At 45.8% G+C, this 12,622-nt stretch overlaps 1 protein-coding gene across 2 annotated transcripts in view; it reads left to right on the top strand.

Moving 5' to 3' along the window:
- The first annotated feature begins 5,753 nt into the window (after positions 1–5,753).
- Rpa2 (replication protein A2) overlaps positions 5,754–12,622 on the top strand; it is a 12,831-nt gene continuing 5,962 nt past the window's right edge. Inside the window, exons 1-5 of one of the 2 annotated variants that reach the window (XM_050150506.1) lie at positions 5,754–5,886; positions 6,070–6,176; positions 8,422–8,523; positions 10,068–10,181; positions 11,623–11,697. In XM_050150506.1, coding sequence (XP_050006463.1) covers positions 5,877–5,886; positions 6,070–6,176; positions 8,422–8,523; positions 10,068–10,181; positions 11,623–11,697 — 408 coding nt within the window. In that variant the 5' untranslated portion in view covers positions 5,754–5,876. Of the gene's footprint in view, positions 5,887–6,066; positions 6,177–8,421; positions 8,524–10,067; positions 10,182–11,622; positions 11,698–12,622 lie in introns of both variants that reach the window. The other variant, XM_050150499.1, reaches the window with a different exon arrangement.

The raw sequence follows: 12,622 nt of genomic DNA, 5'->3' as shown, positions 1-12,622 counted from the left end.
GTCACCACTGCCTGGCCTTTAGTGGCTTAGCTCTGCACTCTGATCTTCAGGCAAGCTTTATTTGTTAAAACACAAACAAAATATCACTACAGGCAGGTGGATCTCTATGAGTTCGAGGCCAGCCTGGTTTACAGAGTGAGTTCTAGGATAGTCAGGGCTATGAAGAGAAACTGTCTCAAACACGCACGCACGCACACACACACACACTAAACAAAAAAACATATTTATTTATTATATTTATTGATTATATATATTTATAATATTAGATAGACAGATAGGTAGATAGAAAAAACTAACAGCCCCCTGGGGGTTCAAGGTTATTCAAGGCTAGTTTCTTCAACATAGAGAGTTTGAAGCCAGCCTGGGCTACAGGAGCTCGGGTCAAAGCAAGGCACAGAATGTAGCTCAGATTGCTTGCCTAACTTGCACAAGGTCCTGGGTACCATCCTTAGCACTGCACATGCAATAAAGAAAGAACAGGAGGCTGGCAGAGGAAAACGACCTTTGTCCCTCGGGATGGTACAAACCTGTCCTGTGAGCAGAGTACCAGGTTCTGTCCCCGTTCAGAACCCTGAGTCACCCAGAGGAAGCTGGTATCAGAATAACTACCAAGTCTGAATTTTCTGCCAGGGGTGGAAAGAAGGAGCAGAGCTCAGAGACTGACCCGGACTGAGGGCTGTTGACCTGACCACAGTCAAGCAACGTGACTGCCCTTTGCATCAGAAGTGATAGAAGGCGTCTAAGGATGCTGAGGCCAGTGCGGAAGGTGACCATGGGACCAGGGACCAAGGAGTGTTGACCATCACTCCAGCCCCCCTTCCCTAAGGTTTTATGTGAATAAGGAAAGGGTGTCACCATCCCAGATAGACACAGGAAGGGCTCAGAATGGCTGTAGGGGAGCAGGGTTTCTGCCCCACCTCAGTGGTAATGGTTTTTCCTGGACTGGAACCAGCTATGTCTATGTCTGTGCTGGCTGACCAGAAAGGTAAGTGGATAAAAATCCAAGTGGTTTGGACTTTGCTTTCTTAAGTATGAAACAGCCTTGGGTTAGAAGACTGGCCTGTACCTTTAGGCCTGGTCCCATAGCCAAACCAGGCCACACCTCCAGGCAGCCCTCTTTGGGACAGAGTTAGGAAGCAGTCCATGCTGTGACTTCACAGCTCTCCTCCATGCCCCTTGTCATGTGAGCTATTCTGAACTAACTGATATGAAACATTCCGGCACCCCTAAGAGGTTTTTAAAAATCAGACCTTTCTTTTGTTTCTGGGGATCAGTCTGAGACCTTTCAGGGGTTTGGTCTGAAGATGAGTGCTCCCTCTGAAGAGCCTCCTCTGCTCCCAGTCTCTCTCACGGTGTCTCTCTCTCTTTCATCCTCAGTCTTTGTTTTTTCCTTTTTTTTTTTTTTTTCTGAGACAGGGTTTCTCTGTGTAGCTCTGGCTACCCTGAAACTCACTCTGTAGACCAGGCTGGCCTTGAACTCACAGAGCTTCACCTGCCTCTGCCGCTTGAGTACTGGGATTAAATTCATGCACCACCACCGTCCGGCTTATTCTCACTCTTGGCATTAGGAAGCCTGCCCTTCCTTAAGGTCGCAGCGTGCTTAGATTAGTTGTTTCTGTCTAGCGCTCTGCATCCCGTGTCCCAGCATCACAGCCTTGGGCCCTTTCATTGATGAAGTCCTTCTGGAGGGAGCTGTGTGTCAGCTTTGCTTTGAAGACCAAGCTCTTGCTGCCGTTTCCCCTCTTTTTTTTTTTTTAGCACCCACCTCTCTTCAAATGACCCCCAGGTACGTGTGTGACTCTTAGCAACTGTAATTTTCACAACCCCCGTCACTCTACAGAGAAAAAAAAGCATGCTTTGGGTAAATTGACAAGAGTCAGATACAGCGGCTTGTGCCTATGATCCCAGCATCGGGGAGTCCAAGGCGAAGGGACAGATGTAGATTGAGAGATAGCCTGGGCTAAACTGCTCATTTCCAGACTGGCTTCTGCTAGGGCATGAGCCTGTCTCAAGAAAGAAAGCATCAGCATCAGCCAAGGGTCAAGCACTCTCCAGGGTCATTTCCCACCCTTCTTTGCAGCCACAGAAACTTTACATGTAGACAGCAAACACTTGGTGGCAACGTCCTTGTGGGAGTGGGTACAAGGCAGCCCTCTAGTGCCAGTGATCTTTGGCACCCGTAACCTCTGAGCCTCTGGGAGTCCAGCCTGCAATTATGGTAGATCTAGGGTTCAAGTCCACCGTTCAAGAAGGTGAGGAATGAAGTCGCTGAGAGAGGATCTAGAAGAGCTGATATCTGGCCCAGGCAGGCTAACACCCTTCTGCGCTCATCCGGGAAGCTCCACAGCCACTCTCTCATTTACCAATAAGGAACAGCTGTTAGTGTAGGGTGGAAGGAGGGAGACTCACAGGGCCGCATATAAAATTATAACTGGCTGGGGTGCTGCTCACAGGATCTTGAACTTTTCCTCTAGGTCGCAGGGATGAGACACAAAAGATCTTAGAGCACAGAAGTGAGGTCATAAAATGATTGTTAGGGAGATTGCAGAAATGGCCCCACAATTGAGAGCGTTGGCTGTTCTTCCAGTTTTAGGGCTTGGGGGCTTTTCTCCGTCTCTAGATTTGGGGACAAAGGGTCTCTTCCTTTGGCTTTGGTCCCATTTTCAGGTTGTGTTTCTTTTCCTGGGTTGGGGCTTGGAGTGTAGCCATTTGGTGTCTGTGTGGGGGCTACGGATCAGGAATTTTCTGGGGCCTGGGTCTCTCAGGAGCACCTTTGTGTGAGTTCTGTTTTTCTTTTTAGACAGATTCAATCCCAGGACTCAAGGGTGGCCTTGAGTCCTGGGATTAAAGGTGTGTGCCACCACTCCCTGGCCTCTAGTAGCTTAGCTCTGCACTCTGATCTTCAGACAAGCTTTATTTATTAAAATACAAACTATCACTATAGGGGGATTGATCCCAGAACCTCATATGATTCTGAAGACACCTGAACTCATGCATATACCCACAAAGGGTAATGTGGGATTCCCCTCTGTCTGCTATGAATGTTTTATTACCATTGGTTAATAAAGAAGCTGCTTGGGGGCGTTGGAGAGATGGCTCAGCGGTTAAGAGCATTGCCTGCTCTTCCAAAGGTCTGAGTACAATTCCCAGTAAAGGCATGGTGGCTCACAACCATCTGTAATGAGATCTGGTGCCCTCTTCTGGCCTGCAGGCATACATGCAGACATAATACTGAGAATATTGTATACATAATAAATAAATAAATCTTAAGAAAGACAGACAGACGGAAGGAAGGAAGGAAGGAAGGAAGGAAGGAAGGAAGGAAGGAAAGAAAGAAAGAAAGAAAGAAAGAAAGAAAGAAAGAAAGAAAGAAAGAAAGAAAGAAAGAAGCTAGCTGCTTGGGCCTATGACAGTGCAGAAGAGAGCAAGGTGGGAATTCCAAGCAGAGGTAGAGGGAAAAGTCGGCAGAGTCAGAGAGACACCATGTAGCCACAGAAGGAGAAAGATGCTAGCCGCCAGCGGGAACCTTACCAGTAAACCACGAACCTCATGGACAAATACAAAATAATAGAAATGGGTTAATTTAAGATGTAAGAGCTAGCTAGGAATACGCTAGAGTCATTGGCCAAGCAGTGTTGCAATTAATATAATTTCTGTGTGATTATTTTGTGTCTGGGCAACCGGGAATAAACAAGCAGCCTCCTCCTCCAAAAGTCTCTCTAGTAGGTTTTAGACCAAGGTGTACGATTCATAGGATGAATAGTTAAGTCATGGGGAAGGATGATTGCTGATTAGAGCTGGGGAGGAAAGGCAGGGCATCTTTGGATCTTCTCAAATGTGGCCACTGGAGGGCACAAGAGAACTGCTTGCTCTTCCAAAGGTCCTGAATTAAATTCTCAGCAACCACATGGTGGCTCATAACCATTTGTAATGAGATCTGGCGCCCTTTTCTGGCCTGCAGGCATACATGCAAGCAGAACACTGTATACACAATAAATAAATACATCTTTTTTAAAAATATGTGGCCACTGTTAGTATCCTGGCACTCCTTGGGGACTTGGGCACAGTCACCCTCTGTATATGGCAAGCAGATCCTAATTTGTACAAAGGTGCAAAGGTCACTTTAAGAGACAAACTCTGCCTAATCTCTCTCTTCCCATCACAGCAAGCAGGTCTCAGCTTCTCTCTCTCTCTCTCTCTCTCTCCTCCCTGTCTGTCCCTCCCATTTTCTCTTCCCTTCCCATTCCCTTTATTTCAAATAAACACCACACTCAAGCTCTCTCTGCATGGCGTATTCTGTCACCCACCATGGTTCTCACCTGATCCATCAAGGTCCCAACTCAGGCCATATCTAAACAGCCACAAGATTTCTTTCAGGTTTTTTTTTTTTTTTCCAAGATAGGGTTTCCCTGTATAACCCTGACTGTCCTCGAACTCACTTGGAGCTCTGCCTGCCTCTGCCTCCCGAGTGCTGGGATCATAGGTGTGCACCACTGCCACCAGCTTTTAAAACACACTTCTGTATGGCTATGTGTGTGCATGTGTGCACGCAGAGGATAGCTTTTGGAAGTTGTGAGGGATCAGACAGACTCCATTTTAACATTAGAAGCTATCTTATTACAAAGTCAAAATAAATACATTCCTGGTTTTCGTAAAACTTAAATTTTACCAGGTCTTGACCCATTTTCTGGAATTTGATGTGTTCCATACCCTATATCCTGATAAGTTGTTCTGCCAAATAATTTTGGAATGTTCAACCAAGTTCCCACATAACCAAAATTCCTCTAAAAACTCCTTACTCTTGCAGTTTTGGGGGCTATATAAACCTCACCTTCTCCTACATTCGATGCTATTTTCTCAAACCCCTCCTTTAGGGAGATAGCCCTGTATAACAGAAAATACTTGCCTAATCTTGCTGGCCTCCATGAGGTTTCTTACAGGTTCAATTGAGATGATCATGTGGTTCTACAATAAAGGTTTCATTTATTTGTTTATTGATTGATTGATTGTTTTTTCGAGACAGGGTTTCTCTGTAGGACAGTCCTAACTGTCCTGGAACTCATTCTGTAGACCAGGCTGGCCCCGAACTGAGATCCACCTGCCTCTGCCTCCTGAGTGCTGGGATTAAAGGTGTGCGCCACCACTGCCCGGCTTACTTAAATTTTTGACTCAGGGTTTTACTATGTAGCCCTGCCTATCCTGGAGTTCACTACGCAGAACAGGCTGAACTCGAACCCATAGCGATCCTCTCGCTCCAACTTCCTGAGTGCTGAGATGAAATCGCTGCACTTGGCGAATTTCATATCTTATAGAAAATAAGCAAGTCCAGGAGGTCCTGTGAGGCTGGTACTGCGAATCTCGGAGGTGTACAAAGGGCGTGTCACAACGGGGCGCCGAGGTCGAAAGCGTGGCTTTCTCCATGGCATCCAAAACTCAGCTTCGCCTGGAAACTGGCAGTTTGGCGGGAATACGAGGTTAAAGAACGTGGGAAGCGACGTAAGCCGCGTGCACTTGACAAGACAGTTTTTATACACTCCGGAAGTAGTGTTTGATTGGTTGGCGTCTTGAATACTGGCCTATCGGTGTTGCCCTCAGTAAAGATGGCCGCTCAGGCTTCCGTCCTTTTTCGAGGCAGTGAGTTTTTTCCTGAAGCATGGCCCTGATACCGGAAAAGGCGGAAGAGTCGTGAGTCCTGATTGGCTGAAACGAGATTGTGTCTTGAGCGCTGATTGGCTCGCTCTTCGCGGGAAGGAGTTTGTGGCGCCAGTGTAGAGTAGATACAACGCCGCCACGCCGGAGCGGCGGACAGTCCGGTAGTCGCCGAGCCCCCCGACCGGCGTGTCTTGGTCTTCCTTCTCGGGAAAACCGCGACCAGGATGTGGAATAGTAATGGCGGGCGTGCGAGGGAGGAGGCGGGGAGCCGCGCGTGGTGGTGGTGGGGGGGGCAGGACCGCGGCGAGAGACCCGGGGGTGGGGGCTCGGGGGTCGGGGAAGGCGGTCGTCGTGGCCGCGGCGGGAGGGAGGCGGCGGCTCGCCGCGCCGACGCTAATGACTGTCGTTCGCTAGCAGGCGGCTTCGACAGCTTCGGCGGCTCCAGCTATGGCGGAGCGGGCGGCTACACGCAGTCCCCCGGCGGCTTCGGCTCGCCCACGGCGTCGCAGGCCGAGAAGAAGTCGGTAGGTGAAGAGGCCGCCCCGTGGTCCTTCGCTTCCTCCCGGTCTCGGGGACGGACGGACTTCTGTCAGGGCGGATTGGCGCGCTCGCACTTGTCTGCCCGGCCCTGCCACTCGGGAGGACGCTTTAGCAGCTAAATGTCCCTGTCGTCCACCCAGGGGTCAGGGTTGGGGCCACCAAATCCCCGTTTGGCAAGAGTCCGCTATGTTCACGACAGCTTTTGGGTTCTTTCCTGTTGCTCGCTAACAGGAAGAACAAGAGGTCTTTAATCTGCTGTGCTTTCCTGCCTTGTACGTATTCCTTGTATGAGACCGAGAGTTTGGGGAGTTGTTTTGAGGCAGGCTCACAGTGATGCTCTGGCTGTCCTGGAACTCACAGATCCCCCTGCCTCTGACTCTGGTGCTGGGATCAAGGGCGGGTGCCACCAGGCTCGTTCTAACTATTTGCCCTTTAACTGAAGTGACTGGTCTTTTACTTTTTTTTTTATTTTAGTTTTGAGGTGGGGGTGTAACTTCTGCCCGGGCTGGCTTTGAACCTATAGGGCTGGGGTGATCTTCCTGCCCTTCTGCCTCAGCTTCCCAGATGGCTGGGAAACATCCAGTCTTTATGTTTCTGTTGCTTGAAATTGCCAGCAAACTTTTGCTTGTTTGTTTATTTGGGATCCCAAAAGGGCATTTCATTCTGTAATGTGTCAGGATGAGGTTTGTTATTACATTAATGCTTTTGCTAAGTTAGAAGTGATGTTGGGTTGAAAACACGTCATTTGTGATTGCTTTTTTTTTTTTGAGACAAGTTTTCACTAACTAGCAGTGGGTGGCCTGGAACGTCCTGTATGGACCATGTATTTGTGGCGATCCTATGACCTCTGTTTCCTGAGTGCTGGGATTACAGGTGTACGCCATTATGCTCAACCACTCATTATTATTTTTTAAATTTGCTTATATATTTCTTCTGCAGTCCAAACTGGCTTTGTACTCTCTAGGTATATGATAGCCTGCCTGTTCTTCCCAACTGTTGAGATTATAGACATACACCACTGTAGTTCTGTGGATTCTCGGGGCTTTGTGCATGCTGGAGCACGCTACTGCCTGAGCCGCATCTCCAGGTCCTCTCCCTCCTTCCATGTCTCTGTCTTCCTTCTGGCCGTATTAGAAAAATGCTACACCACTGGGCTGAACCATACATTTTTACTTACTTGCTTGCATTTTTACTTATCTATTTATTATTTTGGAGGGGCTGGAAAGATAATTCAGTGATTAAGAGCACTGGCTGCTCTTCCAAGGAACCTGGGTTTGATTTTGACATTGTTTTAGCCTCCTCAAGACATTAGACATGCACATGTATGTACACATGTGGGCAAACACCATACATTGTATTAGCCGTCCAAGTGATTGGAAGTGTAGGCATGTGATACCACTCAGGCCGCTTCACACCAGTGATGGGCAGAATGACAGTTACATCATTGCGTGCACACCTTTCTTTAATCTCAGAACTTGGGAGGCAGAGGCAGGTGGAGCTCTTGAGTTTGAGGCCAGCCTGGTCTACACAGAAACCCTATCTCAAAAAATGTTACATTGCTGGTAGCCTGCTCCGAGAGGTGATTTGAGTGTCTTCATTAAATGTTCTTTTGCTCTCTCTGTGCTCTTTCCTTGAAAGATGGCCAGCATGGATAAACTCACCCTGTTTCTACAGAGACTGCCATCTGTTTTATTAGGAAACGTAGGGCATCTCCTAAGTTCTATTTCTGTTTGTCATTTCTCGGGCCTTTTCACAAAACTCTGTCACCTCGGTGATGCCCTGAACAGCTTGCTATATCTGGGATGTGCTTTTTCTGCCCCCACCTCCACCCCTCAAGTTTTCTCTCTGTAGCCTGGAACTCACTCTGCATACCAGGCTGGCCTTGAACTCTTAAAAGTTTGTTCTGAAGGCAGGCTATCCTATGTTGTCCTGCCTCTAGTCTGACCTTTTCTTTGTGAGCCCATAGTATACAAACATCTCTACACCTAGAGTTCTGGCGTCAGATCAGAATGGATTTGATTTAAAAGTGGCATATACTTTGAATCTTAGCACTTCAGAGGCAGGGGAATCAAATGCAGTATTTGTTAATATTTTGATCTTGATCCCTGAGGTAAGGAGACTTTAGTTTTGGAAATTCAGTGTTGTATACTCAAATTGCTTGGCATTTAGCAAATATTAACTGAACGTTTTATCACCAAGGCTGACTTTATGTACGTTTCTCCTTTTCAGAGAGCCCGGGTCCAGCACATTGTGCCCTGTACCATATCTCAGCTGCTTTCCGCTACCCTGACTGATGAAGTGTTCAAGATTGGGAATGTGGAGATTTCGCAGGTATTTTACATTGTGTGGAAGAAACACTTAGTGTTGAGAAGTAAGAGGTTGGAAAGATGTCCGAGCATGAGGACCAGAGATCACATCCCAGTATTCGTGTAGAAAGCCATGCTATTACTCTTGTGCCTCTCTCTATAGAACTGTGGGGTCAGAAACAAGGCTCCCTGGGACATGCTGGTTCCAGGTTCAGTGAGAGGCCTGTCTCTGGGGAAGAGAGCCTTGGCAGTCACTGCACAGCTGTCCGCTCACTTGTACATGCACCACATTCCTGTGCATTCACACAAGGAAAAAGAAGAGTTGGGCGGTGGTGCACACCTTTAGTCGCAGAACTCAGGATGCAGAGGCAGGGGGATCTCTGTGTTGGAGGCCAGCCTGGTCTACAAAGTGAGTTCCAGGACAGCAAGAGCTGTTACACAGAGAAACTTGTCTCAAAAAACCAACAACAGCAACAGAAAGAGAAAGAAATAACACTTGCTAAATTAAAAGTCTATAGCCAGTGACATGTTCTGGTTCTTTGCAGTCTGATGACCTCAGTCAGTCTCCAGATCCTGCACTGGAAAAACATCCGCTGACATCTGTGTCGTGTCTCATGTAACCCATAGTAAAAACTATACTTTTTCTTAAAAGTATTTTTTGCTTTTTTGAGACAGGGTTTTATCTGTGTAACAGCCCTGGCTGTCCTGGAACTCAACTTTGTAGACCAGGCTGGCCTCCAACTTCCCTAGTGCTGGGATTAAAGACATGAATTACCACACTTAATGCAGCCTCTCCCCCACCCCATTTATTTTTTTAAAGATGTGTTTATTTATTTTCTTTGCATGTATATCAGAAGAGGGTGCTAGAACTTATTACAGATGGTTGTGAACTCATGACCTCTGGAAGAGCAGCAGCTCTTAACCCCTGAGCTATCTCTGCGTGGTCCTCAGCCAGCTTTTCTTATATTATCCCTTCTATCTTTTGCCTTTGGGTTTTTACCTTTTATTATTTTTATATATCTTTTCTTTCCTTCTTATTCTGTATCTGGCTGTGTAGCTGGGTGGCTGGCCTTCTTTCCTACTCCTTGACCTTTTCTTCCCAAATTTCTCCTCCTATCTATTCTCTGCCTGCCAGCCCTGCCTATCCTTTCTCCTGCCTTGCTATTGACTGTTCAGCTCTATTAGGCCACAGTTGTAACACAATTTCACAAGAGCTAAACAAATGCAACGTGAGATAATGCACTACATCTTTGTATAATTAAATAAATGTTCTACAGGATATGCAAATAGAATAATATTCTATAACAAGCCTTGCTCACTCTTAGGTAAATAAATAAAAATAAGTAAACTTTTGTACTAGGCATGGTGCCTCACACCTGTAAACTCAGCACTCAAGAGCAGGCAGGACATTTGCCACAAATGTGAGGCCAGCCAGGTCCTTCAAACAAGTTCAGGGCTGCATAGTGAGACTATCTCCAAATTTTTTTTTTCCCCTAGTTGTATTTATATGTACATCTTGCTTTGGCTTCCAGGACAATCAAACCTGTTTGTTTTCTTTTTCTAATCTAGGTCACAATTGTGGGAATAATCAGAAACGCAGAGAAGGCTCCCACCAATATAGTTTACAAAATAGATGACATGACGGCTGCGCCCATGGATGTCCGCCAGTGGGTGGACACAGATGTGAGTCTTCTCCCTGAATAAGTGGGCTCCTGAGACTTTGGGTCTTCAGCTCTTTCATTTAACCTTTTGAAAGATTTTCTTAGTGTGAGAATACATTAGCAAGGCACTGAAGGTAAAAAAAATCCCAAAAATGAGAACTTAATAGATTTGACCATAAAAATTTATAAACCACCTAAAATACTGTGAAAGATTTAAAGGCAAGTGACAGAAGACAGTAAAAAGTAAATTCTCTGAGAAAAAAATTTCTCTTGGTTATCACTGTCCCTGACACCTAGAACGGTGCCTGTCACACAGTGGGCCCTCGATAAATACTGTTTAAATGAATGGGAAGCATGCTGGGACTATTGAAACAGTTTAGTAAAAAGCTCTGCAGACTAAAACAAGTAGCTACACCTTGGAAAAATGAGCTAAGAAAGATACACAGGCCATTTATAATAAAAGACCAGATAAAAACGCAGTAATGATCCAGGTCAGACTTAGTAAGATTGGAAATGAGTGACAGTTTCTAATTTGGGTGAGAGTAGCCCTGGCCTAGGGTTTGTGACATGTAGAAAATAATCATTTTTTGACTGGCCATTTTTTCTAGCAAGGAAATGGCTACGGTATAATTGTGATAATATGAGTATAAACTGGTGTACTTTACCAAAGCTCACCCTGTACTGAAATCTTCAGTTAAAAAGGGGGGGAGTTGGGCTGGAGAGATGGCTCAGAGGTTAAGAGCACTGATTGTTCTTCCAGAGGGCCTGAGTTCAATTCCCAGCATCCACATGGTGGCTCGCAATTATCTGTAATGAGATATGGTGCACTCTTCTGGCACGCAGTTAGAGCACTGTATACATAATAAATAAATAAAAAAACTTGCTGGGAATGGTGATACAAGCCTCTAATTCCAGTACTTGGGAGGCAGAGGACGTGGACTCTTGAGTTCAAGGCCAGGCTGATCCTACAGAGCAAGTTTAGGACAGCTGTGGCTACACAAAGAAACTCTTTGTCTCAAAAAACCAAAAAAGGTGGGGGAAGGGTTGACCTACAAATCCACTTTCAGGGATTTACATTAAGGGAACAAAGATGTGTACTAAGGTCTAGTTGAAGTATATTGACCAGGTAAGTGTAATGACTCAGCAGTTGAGAACATTGGAAGATAGAGACAAGATCAGAAGTTGAAAGTCATCCTTGGTTATGTATTCAGTTTGAAGACAAGCCTGTGTTACATGAGTCCCAATTAAAAAATTAAAAGCAGCCATGCAACAGTGGTACACATCTTTTTCCCAGCACTCGGGAGGCAGAGACAGGCTGATATCTGAGTTTGAGGCTGGTCTGGTCTACAGAACAAGTTCCAGGACAGGCTCCAAAGCTATAGAGAAACTCTGTTGCAAAACAAAACAAAAAATTAAAAGTAATTTTAAAACAATAATCATATGTTTATATTTTTATCTGTTAGGATGCCAGTGGTGAAAACACCGTGGTTCCTCCAGAAACATACGTGAAAGTGGCTGGCCACCTCAGGTCTTTCCAGGTAAAGTCAAATGGTAGCTTTGGAGGCTGGAGTATGACTTAGATGAAGACCTGAGTTTGCATCCTTATAACCAAAGCAAAGCCAGAGTCACAAGACTTGGGGGTGAGCGGAGGCAGTTCGTGGAAAGCTCACAGGCAGGCTGGCTTGACAGAATAGAGCCTGTCTTAAGGTAGAAGGCTAGACCAACACTCAAGATTGTCTTCTAATTTCCACATGTGAGCTGTGACATGTAAATATCTGTAGTTATATACACGAATATACCCATCTTTAGATTTTAAAAAAATGGGGTTTAAGATGTTTTCACTAAGCAGGGCACTGTGGCACAGACCCTTAAACCCCAGCACTTGGAAAGTAGAGGCAAGCAGATTCAAGGCCATCCTGGTCCTAGATAGTGAGTTCCAGTGTTAATAGTAAGACCTGGCCTCAAAAAAAAACTTTACTACCAGGTAGTAGTAACACAATCTTTAATCCCAGCACTCAGGAGGCAGAGGCAGTCAGTCAGGTCTCTGAGTTCAAGGCCAGCATGTTCTACAGAGTGAGTTCCAGGACAGCCAGGACTGTTAAACACAGAGAAACCCTGTCTCAAAAAAAATTTTTATATGACGCATATGTGAATTTATGTCTTCATTAGGAGAATAAGTAATTAGCCTTAAAACAGACATTGAAGGCACACGTGGTGGCACATACCATTATTCCCAACACCTGGGAGGCAGAGGCATAAATTTCTGAGTTTGAGGCCATCCTGGTCTACATAGTGAGCTCCAAACTCAGGACTACATAGTGAGACCCTGTTGAAAAGGGGTGGGGGGATCTATTAGTTCTGGGCCAGCCAAGGCTACATAGTAAAAAAAAAAAAAAAAAATTCTTATCTCAAAAAGAAAAGGGAAAGGTATGAAGGACCTGGGTTCTTGATTAAAACCATCAG

This window comes from Alexandromys fortis, unplaced genomic scaffold, assembly GCF_014885135.2.
Source record: "Alexandromys fortis isolate MF-2015 unplaced genomic scaffold, M_Fortis_MF-2015_v1.1 scaffold_26, whole genome shotgun sequence".
Classification (NCBI taxonomy): domain Eukaryota; kingdom Metazoa; phylum Chordata; class Mammalia; order Rodentia; family Cricetidae; genus Alexandromys; species Alexandromys fortis.
This window is presented reverse-complemented; position numbering and strand designations above follow the sequence as displayed.